This window comes from Zingiber officinale, chromosome 5B, assembly GCF_018446385.1.
Source record: "Zingiber officinale cultivar Zhangliang chromosome 5B, Zo_v1.1, whole genome shotgun sequence".
Lineage (NCBI taxonomy): Eukaryota > Viridiplantae > Streptophyta > Magnoliopsida > Zingiberales > Zingiberaceae > Zingiber > Zingiber officinale.
The window spans coordinates 8,005,125-8,026,174 of NC_055995.1; the positions used below are offsets into that span (position 1 = coordinate 8,005,125).

General features: G+C 39.0%; 2 protein-coding genes across 5 annotated transcripts; one reads left to right on the forward strand and one right to left on the reverse strand.

Annotated features, from left to right (window-relative positions):
* The first annotated feature begins 384 nt into the window (after positions 1–384).
* LOC121984066 (probable inactive purple acid phosphatase 27) lies at positions 385–17,092 on the forward strand. Of its 3 annotated transcripts, none has more exons than XM_042536837.1 (13): positions 385–539; positions 935–1,118; positions 2,485–2,576; positions 2,804–2,870; positions 2,983–3,105; positions 3,500–3,592; positions 4,458–4,587; positions 6,490–6,571; positions 6,714–6,846; positions 15,018–15,223; positions 15,300–15,425; positions 15,991–16,300; positions 16,418–17,092. In XM_042536837.1, the coding sequence occupies exons 2-13, from the start codon at positions 948–950 to the stop codon at positions 16,721–16,723; spliced, it is 1,839 nt and encodes a 612-aa protein (XP_042392771.1). In that variant the 5' UTR covers positions 385–539; positions 935–947; the 3' UTR covers positions 16,724–17,092. The 3 variants fall into 3 exon arrangements, with proteins under 3 accessions (XP_042392771.1, XP_042392770.1, XP_042392769.1); XM_042536836.1 differs by having other exon boundaries at positions 418–575; XM_042536835.1 differs by lacking the exon at positions 385–539 and adding an exon at positions 691–854.
* Positions 17,093–17,600: 508 nt separating this feature from the next.
* On the reverse strand, positions 17,601–19,715 carry LOC121984067 (ninja-family protein 2-like). 2 transcript variants are annotated; one of them, XM_042536839.1, is made up of 3 exons: positions 19,211–19,715; positions 18,487–19,135; positions 17,601–18,187 (listed from the first exon to the last, which is right to left on the reverse strand). In XM_042536839.1, exons 2-3 carry the CDS (start codon positions 19,100–19,102, stop codon positions 17,772–17,774), a joined length of 1,032 nt encoding a protein of 343 aa, XP_042392773.1. In that variant the 5' UTR covers positions 19,103–19,135; positions 19,211–19,715; the 3' UTR covers positions 17,601–17,771. The 2 variants fall into 2 exon arrangements, with proteins under 2 accessions (XP_042392773.1, XP_042392772.1); XM_042536838.1 differs by having other exon boundaries at positions 18,487–19,715.
* Between the last annotated feature and the right edge of the window lie 1,335 nt (positions 19,716–21,050).

Below are 21,050 nucleotides of genomic sequence, written 5' to 3' on the forward strand. Positions count from 1 at the left end.
GAGGGACTATTAAAAATGCAACAAATTTAATACAAATCTAAAATTTTGGAGTCAAACATTTTGAACTATAAAAGTATAAATGAACACAAGGAACCACTAGAAGTGTGATGCTAATTTGGTTTGAGCACGAGACATTTAAACTTATCGAACTCTTTTACTTAAATGACAAGGGTAATGATGTAAATTTCGTACAAATATAGCTTGTACTTTTTTTAAAGATATTTAAAGATCGAATTTGTGAATTAATTGATAAATTTTTTTAATGAAAAGATGATTGAATTGATGGATCATTACTATAAATATTGAATTGATGGACCACTAATTATTATTGGATAGGAAATGTATACTATATTCAATAAATATCAAGATGCCTTTTCCGGTATTTGATGAAAATGTTTTATAGGGATATCAGAAATTTTGGGGGTCCATTATAAAATTTCCGATTCCGAGATATTCTTCGCCACTACGCGAGGAAGGATGAATTCCCCGTTGTAGGTTGCTGTCCCGTGACAAAATCGACTACAGCAAGCCTTGGGAGGGTAAGCGGGACGAGTCCGCGGGCTTGATCTCTCGAGGTCTCCTCCTCTAGCCCGATCGGGGAGTCGCCGACTTGTTATTTTTCCTTTTTCTGGCCCTAATACTTTATTTTTCGTATTTTCGTTTCCTTATTGTTTGTGTGATTTTTTGCTGTAATTTGATGGATTTTGCCTACTCTTTTCTGAATAATTTTTTTTTCTTACAAACTTTTATGTTTGGTAATGGTTTAGACTGTTTCATAGGAAAGATACGATTTTTTTAATTAAATTTTCAGGTGGATTTCGCACGTTGAAGTTCGAAATGGGAAATTTTGTTTCGTAATACTTTGTTAATCACTATTTTTTTTCTTTGTTTGGTTATTTTCCTCAACTCTTATCATGATAGTGAATGGTTACAGGATCTTGGAAACGATGAATTCGTATGGATTTAATTTTTGGGGAATTATATGGGCCTTATTCTGTTTTTGCACTTTGGCGGATATTGAGGAGCAGCCCCTTTCAAAAATTGCCATTCATAAGACTACATTGGCTTTGAATTTCTCAGCTCGTATCAGCGCCTCTCCTTTGGTTCTCGGGACTGAGGTGTGCCTTCTAAAGAACTTCTGAGTTTACTGCGGCATTTGTATTTGATTTGTGTGGTATTACAGTTGTGCAAATGTTTTCGACAAGAAACAAATATTGTAACACAGGGTCTTATCATTGCAAGAATGATCTTCTACTAGGATGTGTTATAGAAAGAACACATATTATAGTTGACGGGTCTGGTTAAATTATCCAGGCCCTGACTTCCCCTTTGCTTTGACTGATGTCTTCGAAACTTCTCCCACAAAGTAAAACCCAAAACACCAACTCACCAAGGAAGCTCATGCGTGATGAGGCCTATAGCTGATGAAACCCACAACTAGCAGCCACCCTTCATGGGACATGATCGCCAACCATATGGCACGCTAAATGACATATCTCACCTTGCTTTTAACGTGATGTATTGCATCACATTAAATACTGTACAGGACCTCGTCGACAGACTTGCAACAACTCTAATTATAGCCTGTTGTGCCAATGAAAAATCCATGGACGTTATTAACACATTGCCCGGGGGGCAATTTGAGCACAGTGATGAGAAGGAACTACATTTGAACCGACGAGAAAGCCTCTCCATCGAGATCAAGTGGAAGCTTCTCATGCCAACCACCACCACCTAGAGTAGGTAGAATTAAGTCATATTGAAATGGTTCAATGATGAGAGTGAATTCTGATAACTGGTATTTAATCAAAGATTGTACCGGTTTAACTTTCAGATGGAGAGTTTGTTCAAGAAAAGACCAACAAATAACTTGTTGAATATTTACAGCTAAATAATCTTCATGTAGAGGTGCAATTACACAGTCTTGCTCATGTGTTCTAGATTAGCATCAAGACTGACGGCACATATATCATTGTGAATAAATGTGTATACACACACACACACACACATATACATACGTACATATATGTACCACACACAATATGTTCATGAGTTACTGGATTAGTAGCAAATTCTATGCTGGAAGTATTTGTGTATCGTTGTGTATATATACCAGATAAAGTTGAGAACTCAAATATGTAGCTGTCTTAACTAGATCAGATTCAACCTGTCTGATCCCCTTTCAATACCAATAATGGTTTAGTGCATTTGATGCAAGTTCTCACAAAATTCCTTCAAAGATGTTGGCAATGTTTTCACTATTTAAACCTAATGCACAGAAGAAAATTACTTTGATGAATTGCCAGTACCATGAAATAAGCATTTGCACATTCAACTAATGACCAACAAGTCGCTATTCCTCTTGTTTGAAAAACTGTAGACCATATTATTTTTGAAGCAAGGAAATAATTAGTCTTGTTTCAGTTTTTGAAAAACTGTAGACCATTCTTTGTTTGAAAAACTGACATCTTTATGATGTTACAGGGTCAATCAATTGAGTGGGTTACTGTCAAATACACACACCCAGATCCATCAAATGATGACTGGATAGGGGTATTTTCTCCAGCAAATTTCAGGTAAAAACATTTTCTTTACATCTTGATTATAAACTTTGAAGTTTAAAAGGAGTATGAAGAGCTTTTCTAATGTCAGAGGTTTAATATAAGTCTTAAATAATAATGGTTGCAAGGGGATGCTTTTCATAGCTGTAATCTGTAATTTTTATTTGGCAAGGAAATTAAATTAATTGAACTTCTAAAGGTGTAACGGTTTAACAACTCTTGGTGTCAACTTTAATTTTCAGTGCCGCAGAATGCCAACCAGATACTGGTAAGGAATATGAACCGCTGTTATGCACCGCTCCCATCAAGGTCAGTTGTATAGCTGTTATATTCTGGCTGCTACTGGATTTTTAAGCATTCGTAGTTTTTTTTTATGTTGTTTCAGTTTCTCTAACTGTAGAAGATATACACTATTTTGCAGTATCAGTTTGCAAATTATAAAAATGATGATTACATCAGAACTGGAATGGGATATCTGAAGCTTCAATTGATCAATCAAAGGGCGGAGTTCTCTTTTGCGTTATTCTCTGGTGGTCTTTCAAATGTATGTCATCAGATGGACATTTAGGTTGTAGTTAAAATATTTGCTCTTAGAACTATCTGGATAAACCCAACCCCCACCCCTGAATTTAGGTTCCTTGTTTGCTTTCATAACCCTCAATTTGTTGTTGGCTTGGACAAGATCAAAATTGTTATCTAAGCATGATTACTCTTTTTGTAATTTAAGTTGCATTAAAATACTATGGAGTATGGACAAAGATATTTGCAATATGACCAATCTCTAAATAACTAATAGTCTAATACATAGCCTATGGAAATTTAGTTACGTGGTGGAAAAAATAGTTTATCAGAAAACCTAGTTGTATGAGGAAAATCATTTTTGTTTTATTTAAATAAGAAAATCTGTATTTAATTGGTAGCTCTTTTGGGTTTGACAGCCAAAGCTTATTGCTGTCTCTAACATCATCAGTTTTGCAAATCCAAAAGCTCCTGTATTTCCTCGGATAGCTCAAGGGAAATCTTGGAATGAAGTAAGTAGTCTATTCGTCTATTCATTTGCTTTCTTGAGAAGTTACAAAGACCTGGAATTTTGTACTACATTTCTGAGGCTCCAATTACAGAATCTTGTTGTTTTTAGTAAAAGGGCATGGTAAAATTTGGTACAGTAACAGTGTTCTGAAAACAGATGCATGCAAATTGATATGCATTTTTTTTATAAAATATTTTATCTTTACCTAAGAATTTAGGTCATTCTTGAGAGCTGTGCTTGAGTTATGTTTTTAATAGTAATGCGTTAAATGCATAAACATAACAATGTCGAGTCTCAGATCAAGAGAGAAGTAAACATGTTACTCATCTTCCTCCTGTTTTGAGGTGATAAAATTTTGGAAAGTTTCCAATCAACAGGTATCGCTCAGCAGCCACTTTTGCTCAAGATATTCAAGTCCCTTATTCTAGAAATCTGTTAATTGATTTTAAGTATGTATGAGCCGAAGTAGTTGTGGTGCATGATTTTCATCTCTTGGCCAAACTCATGTAGTCTATTAAGGAGAATCTTGTGAATAGATGGCATATTGGTATGGTTCTACATCCAGACAACTAAGCATGTGAGATGCAATTATTTAGTAGCTATTTGGTGGAATGGTTGGTGCTGTAAATCGAGTGCTTGTAAATGGAAGCACGATTGTATAGGTTGTTAAAAAAACAAGACTGGGGAAAAAGGACATTTTTTCCACAATTATAGAAAGAAATGTAGAAAATAATATTCACTATTTTTATGGTTATTCTGGCTTGTTATGTTTGATTATAAATTTCCCTCAAAAAAATGTTGGTTTATGATTTGAACTAGGTTTTGCCAAGATGTTTTAGAATCTGACTTGGTGAACTTGAAATCAGATGGTAGTCACTTGGACAAGTGGTTATAGTTCTGAAGAGGCAGTCCCATTTGTTGAATGGGGTGAACTAGGAGGAACCCAAAGACGGTCACCAGCAGGGACTTTAACTTTCACTAGGAACAGCATGTGTGGTATTTTTTCCGTCCTGTTATCCTTTTTTCCTTGTATCTGTAACAACTTGATAGTTGGATTGTCAATGCCTTATGTTTATATTATCCTAAAAGAAAATTAAGTTTTTTTCCCCTAGTACTGTTGTTTCAAATGCCAAATTTTAGGAAATTTGAAAATGATCAATTATTTGATTTGCTACTAGCGCAACAACTTACGGCCACTTTCATGGTGATCAAGAAAGAGGATAGAAACTCACAATTGCTGGGCTCTACACTTAGAATAAAAAACCTATAGAGTCTTATTTTTGACACATGTTCTTTACAATGACTGTTTTATTGTATTTAAGATAATGTATTTCACATGTGAGTTTAAGCTTTTATAGCTGATAGAATATTTAAAATATCTTTTTGTTGGGGTTTTGATCCCAAGTCAGAACGAACTATACAGTGTTAGCATTATATTATGCCAACACTTGATACACATTGAAATGTGTGTTGAGATGAATCTTAGTAAGCTTTACTCCTTTGATATCTTCCACTTAAAAGTAAGACTTAGCAATTTGATAATCAATTAAATTAAAATTTTGTAGTAAAATGTTGTGTTGATTTTTTTTACTTCTAAAAATAAGACAATATTGATTAGTTGAAACAAAGAAGAATTTTGTTCAAGTGTTTTACCTCAATGAATGTTGAGATGAATTCACATAAATTTTACTTGCTAATTTTGTTCAACTTATCTTGTTTACTTTTAAAAATTAGATTATAGCAATTCAATAATCAATTGATAGAATTTAAAAAATAAATAAATTATGAAAAAATAACACTAGTTGAATTCATCTCAACACAGTTAGATGCTTGCTAAAGTGTGTACCAAGATACTCATTGCAATTCAATAATCAATTGAATTAGAATTTTAAAAAACAAAAAATTATAAAAAATAACAACCACTAGTTGATTTCATCTTAACATGATTAACTGATTGCTAAAGTGTAACAAGATACTTATTGCCACAAACCACATGGTAGGCATGGGTGAAAATACCTCCGCTAATATTAAGTTTTTGTGATTTAGCTGAATGGGTACATTTTGCTTGTCGCTGGACATGACACGAGATTTTAAATCTTATATGAGTCACTATTCTATTTTTAGGAATAATGATGGTTTAAATGTTATCATATTCAATTTGTCTACATGTTACTAATTTGGAAAAAAATATACGTGTCACCATTGTAATTACTTTGCCTTCTAAATTGATTTTGGTTATAGTCTATTGTTCCTATTCGTGTAAGCTCTCCATATTCATAGAACATAGAAATTCATTTATGAAACTGCTTCTTTTTCTTTCACGGGCATGAGCTACCTATCCTTGTGTGTGTGTTATGTGGATCCTCCTCTCCTATGCCATTGAGATTTACTAACATAAGTTCATTAAAATAGTAAAATATCCCTATTATTGACATGAAATTTAGTTTAATCATCAATCCTCTGATTTTCTGTTGGTTCATACCATACTGACATACTGGACACTGACAACATATTGTATATTTGGCAACCATATCCAGAGGATAATGTTTACATTCCTTTGGCAGCACCATATAAGATCCTCTTTGGATCAAGCTCAATTATTTGTCACAGTTTTGGTATTTTCTTTACCGGTCTCACACTACCTTTCTCAGCTTTTGATCTAATTGAATTATGATTTTTTATAATATTTCATTATCTTTCCAGTTTACACTTGCACCTCTTTTCTTTCCTTTTATTCATAATGCTTATGATTGTCTTAAGCTTCTCAAAATGACTACAAGCATTGCCTTCCATTGTCATTTCTCAATTGTTCTTGTAGTTGCATCTGATAATGTTTTTGAACTTTTAGTGGTCAAATCATATAGTTGTTTGATCGATTTTACACAACAATTTGTGCAGGTTCACCTGCAAGAACAGTGGGATGGCGTGATCCTGGTTTTATCCACACAAGTTCTCTGAAAGATCTGTGGCCTAATTTAGTGTACTCTCTCCTAATTTCACATTAGATTATTCTGTAGTGCATGTTTTTAGTGTTTCTTTATGCCAGTTAATGCCACTGGCTTGGGTGGTTGTGGCATCTATTGCTTTCTGAAATAACATATTGGCCAAAAAAATCATTGCAGGTATGCCTACAAGCTTGGGCATCGACTGTTCAATGGAACTTATATTTGGAGCCAATCATACACCTTCAAGGCATCTCCCTACCCTGGACAAACTTCTCTTCAGCGTGTGGTTATTTTTGGTGACATGGGAAAGGTAAAGTCTTATTTAGTTTGGTACATGGACTCAGAGGTGAGAGATTAATTTAAATTTTGTACAAGTAATGCAAACTAGGAATTTGATTTTTAAAATTTTAAGATTGTACCAGTTTATTTTTGTAGGTTCTCCTCTTTAGAAGTGTTTGAAGGAAAATTCTAAGTTAGAAATTATCTTATTTTTTTAGTATTAAAACAAAAATTGGATACAAAAGAAGGGAAAGAGATATTTATAATTTATTTAAGATAGATGTAATAGGGTACTAATAAATAATGGAAAAATAAAAGAGTGGTGGAAGATGTATTTTCATCAACTTTTTAATGAAGTTTTGGTAGCCAATTTAACTTAGGTAATTTAAGTAGGTCAAATGAACATAGAAATTTAAATTTTTATAATAGAATTCAAACTTCAAGTAGAACAAGCTTTAAATGGGATGCAAATGGAAAAGTCGTTGGAGCGGATGATATTCCAATAGAGGTATGGAAGTGTTTAGGGAAATAAGGTAATGAATGACTTATAAAATTTTTTAACATGATATTGAAAATGAAAAAAAAATGCTTGATCAATACAGGATAAGTACTTTAGTTCCCTTATATAAGAACAAGGGAGAGATACAAAATTGTGCAAACTATAGGGGTATTAAACTAATGAGTCATACCATGAAACTTTGGGAAAAAATAATAGAAAAAAGATTAAGGAGACCATGGTAACCGAAAATCAATTTGGGTTCATGGCTTGAAGTTCGATAATAGAAGTTGTACAAAGCAAAACCTAAAATCTCGTGTGTTTGGGAACCACGAGTTAGGCCTTTATATAGAAAAGAGCAAATTAACCAAAAGACCAAACTACCCCTATACTTATTCTAACACTCCCCCTCAAGCTTGAGAATATAGATCATATACACCAAGCTTGTTACATATGTAGTCAATCCGAGGACCTCTAAGTGATTTAGTGAATATATCTGCTAGTTGATTATTTGAGTTGACAAAGCTAGTAGATATTTCTCCAGATATGACTTTCTTTCTGACAAAGTGACAGCCAACTTCAATATGCTTTGTTCTCTCATGGAAGACTGGATTTGAGGCAATATGCATAGCGGCCTGGTTGTCACATATGAGTGACATTTGTGTAACCTCTCCAAACCTTAATTCCTGAAGCAACTGTTTTAACCATATAAGTTCTTGACTAGCAATAGCCATAGCTCGATATTCTGCCTCTGCACTGGATCTTGCCACAACATTCTGTTTTTTGCTTTTCCAAGAAACAAGGTTACCTCCGACAAATATACAAAATCTAGAAGTGGATCTTCTATCAGAGGGAGATCCTGCCCAATCTGCATCAGAATATCCCACAACTTGAGTATGTCCTTTGTCTTCATATAGAAGACCCTTTCCTGGTGCACCCCTGATATATCGAACAATGCGAGTCACTGCATCCCAGTGTTCTTTGCATGGAGAGCTAAGAAACTGACTTACTACACTCACTGCAAATGAGATATCTGGACGAGTGACAGTAAGGTAGCTTAGTTTCCCTACCAATCGCCTATACCGTTCAGGATCTGAAAAAGGCTCCCCCTGATTTGGTAGGAGCTTGACATTAGGATCCATGGGATTGTCAACTATCTTTGAGTTTAACATTTCTGTTTCTTCCAAAATATCCATTGCATACTTCCTTTGAGATATAATGATCTCATCTTTAGACTGTGCCACTTCTATCCTTAGAAAATATTTGAGTTTGCCAAGATCCTTTGTCTGAAAATGTTTGAAAAGATGTTGTTTTACTTGTGAAATTCCAAGATGATCATTACCTGTGATGACAATATCATCAACATAAACTACTACATAGATGCAACCAGTAGACGAGTGGCGATAAAAAACAGAATGATCAGCCTCGCTTCGAGTCATGCCAAACTGCTGAATTACGGTACTAAATCTACTGAACCATGCTCTGGGTGACTGCTTGAGACCATATAAAGATTTCCGCAAGCGACATACAAGACCAGAAGACTCCCCCTGAGCAACAAAACACGGAGGTTGCTCCATGTAGACTTCCTCGAGCAGGTCACCATGTAAGAATGCATTCTTGATGTCCAATTGATGAAGAGGCCAATGGCGAATTGCAGCAATAGACAGAAAAAGACGCACAGAAGACATCTTGGCAACAAGAGAAAAGGTGTCTCCATAATCCAATACAAATACATGAGTATAGCCTTTAGCGACAAGACGAGCCTTAAGCCGATCAACCGTGCCGTCTACACCAATTTTTACCGTAAACACCCATCGACAACCAACCACTGACTTCCCAGGAGGTAGAGGAACGAGATCCCAAGTCCCACTGCTCTGTAAGGCACTCATTTCATCAAGCATAGCCTGTTTCCATCCTGGATGAGCAAAGACATCACCTACAGTCTTTGGAAGAGAAACAGACGACAGGGAAGACAGACAATAATAATAGGATGGGGAAAGACGATGATAGCTTAAAGAAACATAGTGAGGAGAAGGATTACGAGTGGAACGCATACCCTTTCGAAGTGCAATAGGAACATCAGAGTCAGGAGATGGGACCGGAGGAAACGACGAAGGACTTGGCTCCAAAGATGTGCCCACAGCAGTGTCAGTGTTGGTCGACGACAAAGCAGAACGAGGACGACGCTGATAAACCTGCAAAGGAGGAGACGAGGCCGGCAGTGATAGAGGCGCCTCCGGAGGGTAAAAGATAGTCACTAGTGCAGGTGGAGAGGGAGAAACCTGTGAAGCGGAAGGACCAAAAAAGGAAACCGACTCAAAGAATGTGACGTCAGCAGAGATGAAGTATCGACGAAGAGTAGGGGAATAACACTTGTACCCTTTCTGAGACCGTGGGTACCCAAGGAAGACACACTTATGAGATCGGGGAGAGAGTTTGTCAATGCCGGGATCAAGAGCATGAGCAAAACAAATAGAACCAAAGACCCGAGGTGGTAGAGGATGAAGGGACTGGTGTGGATAAAGTACCTGATGAGGTATTTTACCCTGGAGAGTGGATGAAGGCATGCGATTGATGAGATAACATGCAGTAAGTACCGCATCACCCCAAAACTGATGAGGGACATGAGAATGGAGAAGAAGAGTCCGAGTGGTTTCAAGGAGATGACGATTCTTGCGTTCTGCAACCCCATTCTGTTGAGGGGTATGAGGGCAAGACGTGCGATGCAGCACACCATGAGATGTCAAGAAGGTACGAAATTGAGTAGACAAATACTCGCGTGCATTATCACTTTGTAAACTTCGAAGGGAAGTACCAAATTGAGTTTTTATTTCAAAGAAAAAGGATTCAAAAATAGAAAACAATTCTGAACGATCCTTCATTAGATATAACCATGTACAACGGGAAAAATCGTCTATAAAAGTAACAAAATACCTTGCCCCCATTGTAGAGGAAACACGACTCGGACCCCAAATATCAGAATGAACCAAAGCAAAAGGAGACATAGCCCGACTTTCAATACGAGGAGAAAAAGAACTACGAACATGCTTGCCTAATTGACACGACGCACAAGATAAAGACTCTAAGTGAAAAAGACTAGGATGTAACTGTTTCAACTTATTAAGACCTGGATGTCCCAACTGAGCATGGATAAGAAGTGGAGATGCCGCCGCCGAACCAACAAAAGAGGGTTGTTGAAGCCGATATAGGCCATGAGATTCACATCCGAAGCCAATCATCCTCCCCGTACTCCGGTCCTGTAAGGAAACAGACGTGTTAGTAAAAGAAATGACACAATCAAGAGATCGAGTAAGTTGACTTATCGACAATAGATTAAAAGGAGCGCCGGGAACATAAAGAACATTATGAATTGAAAGAGGTGAAGAAGGATGAACAATACCAATACCCTGGGATTGAGTCTGGGAACCATTGGCCATGGTGACCATTGGTAAATTACCAGAAGTAGTGAGAGAGGAAAAAAGGGATTTATTACTAGTGATATGATCGGTGGCCCCAGAATCAAGAACCCAAGGACCTGAAGAATGAGATATGCCAGCAAAGGAAGTACCAGCGTCTGCAATGGTAGCAGTGGAACCCGAAGTCTGTCGATCCTCAAACCATTTCAGAAAGTCAGTATAAGAAGGTGTTGAAGTCGAATCAGGTGTTAACTGTGAAGTGGAAGCTGAAGGAGCAACAGAGCTCTGAACAATCTGAGCAGCACGAGGAGGACGACCATGTAAACTCCAGCATTTATCAATCGTGTGTCCCGGTCGGTGGCAATGATCACACCAAGGGCGTCCTTTGCCACCCTTGCGAGGTGGAGGTCCTTTGTGTCGAGAGACCAAAGCTGACGAGTCAACAGGAACAGAAGAAGGCATCGTCAAAACTTTGGCCGGGACACGGAGAAGAGTCGCCCAGGTATTGTCCATGGTAGCTTCTGTGGGACTGCGAAGGCATGCGAATAATGAGACCATATAAAGCCAAAGACATAAAAAATTTCTTCCGATTTTCAAGCTCTTCAACAGGATCGACCGCAGGTGGGAGCAGTTCATTGAAGTCACAAAGAAGGCTAGACACTGAACCCAGATAAGTTGACATTGAATCCTTAATCTGATGGGCGCGGAGGATGATCATGAGATCTTCACAAACTTGATAGAGTCGTCGAGAGGTGTTTGTAAAGAGTTGTTGAGCTTGTGTCCAAACAGCTTTGCAGGTTTTGTGAGTACGGAAGACATTCCTAAGAGATGAATGGATGGTGGCTCGGATAATACAACATAACTGAGCGTCAACCTTCTTCCACAGAGGACGATCGGCGACTTGAACATCTTCTTCAGTTTGAGTGAGATGTGTCTCGTAACCCTGTCCAACAAGCCAAAGCTCAATGTGAGATGCCCAAAAGATATAATTTTTACCATCCAACTGTTCGGAAGAAAGAGGTGCAGTTATATGGTTGGTAAAGATTGAGGTATCTGGCTTTGGGGCGCCAGATGCAGCCATGAATAGAGCTGTGAACCAGACGGATCTGTTTTGGAAAGGCTTTTGCCAGGAGAACCAACAACGGCAGACAGCCAGGTAGGAGAGCTGGAAAACAGGGCAACCAACAACTTAAATCTCCTTCAATCGCAAAATGTTTTTCAGCAACCTCATGAGCCAACTGGGTAATCACATGCTCTAGTTTAGTGCCAATAGCAAGCAGCAGAATCAGAGGGATGAATGATATCCAAAAGTATGTGTGCCAACCATTAACATTCAGCAACAAGAAAATGAAGACAAACACCCAGAGATACCAACTTATACCAGCGGCAGAGTACTGGTTGGAGGAGAACCAGCGGCGGATCGCCAAAAGATCGCGTTTTTCTCCCTGCGCAGCGCAACTCGCGAGAGAGCAGAAGAAGCCTCCGGCCGGAGAGAAGAAAGAAAGAGGAGGTGCCGCAGGGAAAGCTCGCGGGCGGGCCCTAGCTTCGTGTGAGAACAGAAGGCGGCGGCGTCGCAGAGAACAGAAGGCGGCGGCGGCGTCGCAGAGAATAGAAGGCGGCGGCGCAGAGGTGCTGCGAGAGAGGCGCGACGAGGGAAAGCTCGCGCCGTCGTGAGGTTGCGTCGTGAGGCAGCGACGCAGCGGCGCAAAGAAAGGAAGTTAGGGTTGGCTCGGGAGGGATAAGGAAATTAGGTTTAGGGTTTTAACCTCGCTCTGATACCATGTACAAAGCAAAACCTAAAATCTCGTGTGTTTGGGAACCACGAGTTAGGCCTTTATATAGAAAAGAGCAAATTAACCAAAAGACCAAACTACCCCTATACTTATTCTAACAGAAGTTATACATCTTGTTAGACAGTTAATTGAAAAATATCGGGAGCAAAAACAAGATCTACATATAGTATTCATTGACTTAGAAAAAACTTATGATAGAGTCCCAAGAGAAATTATATGGAGAATTATAGAAAAGAGAGGTGTTAGCGTAACATATATTGAACGAATTAAGGATATGTACGAGAATGTAATGACTTCAAACGGAGTAACTGAAGTATTTCCAATGAAGATAGGGTTACATCAAGAATCCGCTCTAGATCCCTATCTTTTTATACTAATTATGGACGAAGTCAATGCACACATTCAAGATACAGTACCGTGATGCATGCTGTTTACAGATATTGTTTTGGTAGATGAAATACGTGTAGGAGTAAATGTTAAACTACAATCTTGACGGGAAACACTAGAAGAGAAATGTTTTAAACTTAGTAGAATAAAGACAGAATATATGGAATTTAAGTTTAGCAATATTACATACTGAGACAATTATTAAGATAGGAGATGACGAGTTGCTTGGAACCAAGAGCTTTAGATATTTAGGATTATTTTTGCAAAATGATGGAGGGATTGAGAGAGATGTTTTACATAGGTTGAAATGGAGGAGAGCGTCGGGTGTTTTACGTGACTGTACTCTAAAACTTAAAGGAAAATTCTATAAAATCACAGTTAGACCTGCTATGTTATATGGAGTTGAATGTTGGATTATGACTAGAGCATATGAGCAGAAGATGAGAGTTGCAGAGATGAAGATGTTAAGGTGGATGTGTGGACATATGAGAATGGACAGAATAAGAAATGAGAGCATTAGAAAGAAAGTTGGAGTTGCATCTATTGAGGGAAAACTTCGAGAGACACGTTTAAGATGGTACAGACATGTATTTAGACGACCAATAAATGCTCCAGTTAGGCGATGTGAAACTATGACAAACACGCATATCAAATGAGGAAGAGGAAGACCAAAAAAGACTTGGTTAGCAACAATAAAACAAGATAAAATTTATTTAAGTATGGATGATGATATAATAGGAGATAGAGCTCAATGGCGTAAAAGGATCCATATAGTTGACCCCACCTAGTGGGATAAGACTTGGTTGTTGTAGGATTCTAGGTAAGTTTAGTAGAAGTTTAAGTTAATTGAGTTTGTTCATACTTTGTAATTAGATTTATTTCCTGATTTAATTGAATCCTTAAGTGTAGATTCATTTCCTTTGGATACTTTAAATTTATTTCCAATTTTATTAGGTTTGAGCCTTTAGAAGAAACCCAATCCTCTCATGTAATTCAATCTTTTGTATAATAATATGCCTCTACAGTTTTTGTGCACTGTACTAAACCAAAAATCTTTAAGTATTCGACCAATATCCCGCATTCATAGTAGAGACATGTTGGGACTTTTTGCAAGAACCTTAGTAGATCACATATAGATGGGAGAGGTACACTGCTAGAGGCTGGTTGTTGACAAGGTGTACTAATGTGATTTTGGTTGGAGCTGGCACTGGTGAATTAGGTGACCCTGATAGTACCTGGGCCATCAGTTACACCAACAGTTTGAAGAGTTTAAAGCTTGGTTGGTCATGTTGGTGAATGCCTCCAAGGTGATGAGCATCAAATTTGAAGCCTGTAACAATATCTCTGAACCCAATGGCAACATTCGATAATTGGACAGCATGTTTGATGTTGTTGTGAGGGGTTGGTGCCAATTTTCTATTGCCTGAGTTAGATCACGTTGGAAAATTTCCTATGTTGGATCAATATCTATCACAAAATAAGGATGACAGTGACAATGGGGCCTGATAGGGCCCTAATTCGATGCCTAAATTATCTCTTATCTCATGTTTAATAGATTTAAAATCTATTTCCTACTTCATGTGGAGTATTTGTAGTGTGGAAGTAGCAAAGAGTCTGTGGATTGGATATTGAATGGCCCACTATAAATGAACATGGCTATGAGTTGAAGACATGTTAATGACATCTTCTAGAAGTGGTTAGGCACGCCGTAGTCCACAGTCAACGACAATGATTGGAATAAAAAACAGCCATCATTGTCATGAATGATCGACATTAGATTGGAGAGGAATCTTTTCCCTAGGATCAGGCCCTGCTGAATTGCACATCTGGTTGGACTCTTTTTGCTCGCCTGGGTGAGTTAGCAACCACATCCGACCCCAATCCCGTTAGATTTTTTATTTTGTAATGTAATTGACAGCCCAGGAGTCAACTGACTTAACTCATAATGTATCATATTTATGATTTTCAAGGGATATTTGGTTCAACTGTTGGCGTTGCTTTGAATAAATTTTTCTTCACCATAGATCATGTGGTGGGCAAGAGAACACATTGCAATTTCCGTTGTAGATACAGAACTTTCAACAATTCTGATAGTTTGCATAATTTTCAGGCGGAGGCAGATGGTTCCAACGAGTATAACAATTACCAGCCAGGCTCTCTTAATACAACATATCAAATTACTAGGGACTTGGAAAATATTGACATAGTTTTTCATATTGGTGACATATGCTATGCAAATGGTTATCTGTCACAATGGGATCAATTCACAGCTCAAGTTGAGCCAATTGCTTCTGCTGTGCCTTATATGATTGGAAGGTTATTTTCATTTATGAAAATAGTAGTATGTTCCTTCTTCTGATATAAATTCTTCTCATATTCTCCTCGTTTCCAGTGGCAATCATGAGCGGGATTGGCCTGAGACTGGATCTTTCTATGGCAACAAGGACTCTGGTGGAGAATGTGGGGTATTAGCTGAAACTATGTTTTATGTTCCAGCTGAGAATACACAAAAGTTCTGGTATAGTACTTGAGAAAATCTACTTCCGTTGGGTTATTAAATATACTCTTTTAATGGCTTGATTCTTAATTGTATGATGTCTGCCTTCAACTTTCCTAGTCTCATTACCTCCAGCCTCTTATTGCTTTAATAGTTATATTGTTGCATTTTTCTATAAGACAAATTATTTTTTTTTCCTGATCATCATGATAATGTTGCCTCTATATAATTGTAATATAAATACGCTTGAAAACATCCATCCACATCCATGCTGTTCAATGCATTTACTTTATTAAATTCCTTGCAGTTCAGGATTCACAGAATAGTAGTTTTGTATTTCGTAATGTACTTTGTATCTTTTCCTATTAGCCTTCTTCTGGTTCGAAGTGCCTAATTAAAACTCTAGCAAGGTGTAGTCATCAATGCCTAGCATCATTCGCCAGTTATGTGAAGTTGTAATTTATTCTATTTATTTGTAGATGTTTTGTTTGTAAGACATGGTGACTTTTAACTCCTTGATATTTTTCTGTTATCGCCTTTTTACATGTTAGTCTCATCTCTTAAGTTGACATTGTTAACCTTGCAGGTATAAAACAGATTTTGGCATGTTTCGCTTCTGCATCGCTGATACTGAGCAGGACTGGAGACCGGGCACCGAACAATACAAATTTATTGAGCATTGCCTGTCTACAGCAGATAGAGAAAAACAACCGTGGCTTATCTTTCTGGCACATAGGGTGCTTGGTTATTCTTCTGGATATTTTTATGGCATTGAAGGAACCTTTGAGGAACCAATGGGAAGGGAGAGCCTTCAAGAACTTTGGCAGAAGTATAAGGTTGACATTGCCATGTACGGTCATGTTCACAACTACGAAAGAACATGCCCAGTTTACCAGGTTGGTAATGACTCTTCGAGTGCTTGCAAAATTCCTTAGAAAGAAAACATTCAATAAAACTTTCTAGTATTTCATCAAGTCAGAAAATCAAGTACATGCTCCTTTTGTTGAATGCAGAATGCATGTGTACGTGAAGCTTCGCACCATTATGACGGGTCTTTTGTAGCAACTACCCATGTTGTCGTTGGAGGTGGAGGCTCAGGTCTTGCTGAATTTACCCCTCTTCGGACTCGATGGAGTTTCTTCCAAGACTATGATTTTGGGTTTGTGAAATTAACTGCTTTCAACAAGACAACCCTGTTGCTTGAGTATAAGAAAAGCAGAGACGGGATGGTCTATGATTACTTCACGATAACACGGGATTATCGTGACATATTGGCGTGCGCCGTTGAGAGCTGCTACACACAAACCTTGGCAACTTGAGCCAATATGCTTGAAACCAGTGATGTCTTAATCTGAAGACTTTCGACAGTGTTCGTATGTATATACGAAGGAGAAAGCAAATGGTTCACAAGAAATTCTATGTTTCCATACCCTGCAATAAACTGCTTAAAACTGTGATTCTTGAATGACTGGACTTGTGGAGGCTTGAGCAAATATGCTTCAATGATGTTATAGTATCGATCACAACTTGTCAAAAGAAACAGAAAAAATAAAGTTATTGAGAATGTTATAATATCGATCACAACTTGTCAAAAGAAACAGAAAAAATAAAGTTATTGAGAATGTGACAGTTTCCATTGCATGTGTATTATTATTTTTTTAATGGATAAGTGAAATATTTTACTAAAAGGCCATGTTTATTTCAGTGTTCCTCGGCATTTTGGAATGAAATGGATGGTTTTCAGATAGATGTGCATATTTATATAGATTAGGCCATGTCTATTTCAGGTCTGATGGTCATACATTTATTATTTCAGTTCATGTTTATCTCTGATAGATGGATAGCCATGTTATCAATTTCATGATAGCATTGATACTTTTTTGAGACATTCTTTCCTTTTCAGATTAGTCTCTTGATTTTGTTCTCTTTGATGCTAGAAATTTAGATATGTTGCCACAGCTTCGACGACTTTGATAGCATCCAACACATGGTTCTTGGTTCTTGGCTAGAATCTGAATGCACACCAAGTCTTCTTGATGCAATGCTTTATGCTTGCCAGAAACTGAACATGTTCTTCTAGGTTCTTGCTAGAGTATCAAGCCTCCTGTAAGTTTATCTTACGAACAGGTGATACAGATCTTCAAGTGTAGTTCTTGTTCTGCTGCTGAAAGCAACATATGTGCTGGAGGTTAGAGGTATCAGACTGAAGAACCATGCATCATTCCACATATGTAAACATTTCTGATCAAACAGTGTGCAATCCTTAAGCTTGCTCATGCCAACTTGCCAACAAAAGTTAACAGATCTCCTACACCTTGCTAAGATCAAGTTCACTGCTAAAAAGTAGAGAAAAATGAAAGCAATCGATCAGAGGATCGATGTCGGTGCCGGGTTCACCACAATGTGCCTGAGTGGATGAGCCACTTCGCCGCCACCGGCATGCTTGACGAACTCAGCAGGAGTGAAGAACCTGCCATGGCACACGCACACAATTCTCACTTCCTCCCCTTTCCTGTACTTGTACAAGAAACCTTCAATCCTCCGGCAATTAGGCCCTCCTCTGGTGGAAACACAGGGCATTTCCTTCATCATGTCCCTCTCTGCTTCCTTCGCGAACAGGTTGGCCCTCCGCGATTCATTCTCAGTGCCGGAGACAGCACGACTCGTGGTGGTCGGAGGAGGATCGATCGCCGGAGCACGATTCTTTTGCTGGGGGAAGAATGCTATTGCGGGGGATGCACTCTTAGCCTCCGACGAACTGTTTGATCCCAATATGTTGAATCCTAACCAACAAATTACAAAACTCAGCAATGGCCATGAAGCTTTACAGCAATCAAGAAATATGAATGATAATAGAGAAATTGATTAGATTATTCGATAGCAAAAAGAAGAAAAAACAGATTCAAGTTCATGGCTTCTTGAGATGATGATGATAAACTAAATTCTTTTGAGAACAGTATTCATTCCATCATGTCGATAATTTGGGAAGATATGGTGATATTTTAAGCACCTGTTAACCTCGAATTGATCGAACTCTAATGATAAATTCTCAAAATCTAATTATCTAGTGATCAATACGCACCTTGCTTCCCTCTGCAAGCGAGGTCGTAGACACCGGAATAGCTACTTCCCTGAGATTCAAAGGACGCTTGAGTCTCTGGTGCCGTGAAGCATTTGGATCCATCACGAACTCGAGCTCGGTCCCTCCTCGCCGGCGGCGTCGGCAGAAGAGAGGGAACGGCTCTGTTAGACGGAATTTGGCTAGCGTCCAGATCATCGTCCGCCAAAATGTCACCTTTTGGGTCTTCCTTGGAACTCGGAACGCTCTTTTCCGACCTCTTCCTCTTCGCCTCCGACCTCTTGAGGCTTTGCAACTCCTTCCGCTTCTTCTTCTCCTGGGCGTCCGCCGGCAACGAGAGAGTCCTCGCGAGAGGAGCCGCGGCCGCGGCCGCGGCCGCTGCAGCGGGAAAGACGTTCCCGTGGGAAAATAAGGAGGAGAGAGAGTCGATGGAGGGGGACCGGAGGAAGCACCCATCTTTGGGCGCGGAGCACCCGCCCATGGACAGACCGAGGCTGAGCTCCACCTCCGATAGCTCTCCCTTGTTACCCTCCACCACTATCTCGCCGCCGCCGCTCCCGAACCGCTTCAAGAAATCTCTCGGATAGCAGTGCATTCGATCCGATACCTTTTTCTCCATCACGAACCAACCACCGCCACCGCCTCCCGCTGCCTACGAGTTGCTCGATAAAATCAACGTCTCAATTCAAAGTTCAATCTTTGCTCGCGAGGAACACGAGAAATCTACCAAAGAAGCCCTGAGATCGCCACCAGCCTACGACCGCGAATACATTCTCCAAGAATGACGCTGTACGATGTTAAGATTCAAATCACAACCCAACATTGTCCTCCCCGGCGCCATGTCCGTCCGAACAACATCGAGATCGGGAGACGACGACCGTCAGGAATTGAGATTTGACAGAGACGACGGAGAAGAGAGAGGAGGAGAAGGGGGGGCTCTTTTCGAGTGTCACGGGAAAAACGGATTCCCCAAACTGTCCCTGCGGGAAGACCGAGACTCCCTCCACGCGTCTCTCGTCGCACCACGCGTCCTTCCCTGGGCGCCGTGAGGCCGCGCGAAACCAGGCGCGACCCTCTCGCTGCCGGCGCGGCCGTGGCGCCCGTGGTCGTTGGCGTCGCCACCTGGTGGCCCCCCGACGCGCGTGATCTAGCTTTCCTTCCTCCCTCCGCTCGCCGTCCGACACGCGTCCCCGCCGCTCCTCGGTCTCCCCGCCCTTGGACGTCCCCTCCGCGCCTATATCCGCAAAACGTCCTGGTTACGTTTCTCGCTACGTGTCGACTCGCCTGCGGCGCTACGTACGTGTAATTCCTGGGGACCCACGTGCCGTCGCCACCTGGTACCAGTTCGGCGCGGCTCTTTTTCGACTCCCTACTCTACCGCCTTACGATTAGCCACATCGCACGGGGCCCACCGAAAGAGAAACGGACCGTTCTCACTTGACCCCGGTCCGGAAACACTCCGCCACGTAGCTCGTCCTTTCTCGAGGATATGGACACGTGGCGTGGAGAGAAGGATGGTTGATAAAGACGTGTCGCGGTAGTTGTCGGGGACTTTTCGGGGACTGCGCAGAACTCGTAGGCCACCACGATGGCGACGTTAACTCATCGGATGGACGCGTGTCGAGTAAATGACACGCGTAGATGGTGGTGGCTGATTGCTCACCGATGGTTCGTGGACACGTGCCCTGTTAAGAATCTTCTCGATGATCCGTTTGGTACGTAATCCGTTGACTACAGATGCTTCGACTTCTCATGCAATTCTGCATCGCTCAGGGTTCCATCTCGATGTAACAGGCCGGCCTATGACAGGCGTCCGGTCCGTGGCGCCTCGGACCGGTCCATAGATCGGTAAATCTCTAATCCAATTATAAATTATTTAAAATAATGCTCCTTTTATTTTTCATTTTAATATTAATAATTATAAATTATTTTAATTTATCAAAATTATTTTAATTTATCAAAATTATTTTAATTGTATCAAATTCATTTTTATATTATTGTAAAATTTATTTAAAATTATTATAATGTGTAATATCGTCAATCCAAATTAATTAAACGTACAAAATTATATATAATTTTAATCAAATTATTTTATATTATAATAATTTTATATATGGTATAACGATTTTAAATAAAATTATTACACGAGCAACATTTTAGAATAAAATTAATTGCTATATGTTATAAAAAATTTGATCAAAATTTTTATAATATTTAATAAAAAATAAAAGAACATCTTTTATTATTAGTTTCATTAAAAAAAATAGAAAATAAAATAAAAATACCATTCTTTTCATTTAGAATTATTTTTATTTCAATATTATTATAATAACCATAATTACTATATCATCTGATAATTATGGTCAATACCAATTATAAATTTAATTGATAATTTATATTACATGCGTTATATCTATATGTACAGACTAACTACCTGCATATTATAGGATGAAATTAGAAGATATTAAATCTTATATCTTAAAAGACAAATTGAAGATCTTCTAGATATCACTATATAAAAAAATTGAATTGGACTAAACTCTTCATTTGACAGATTTTTTTTTTCT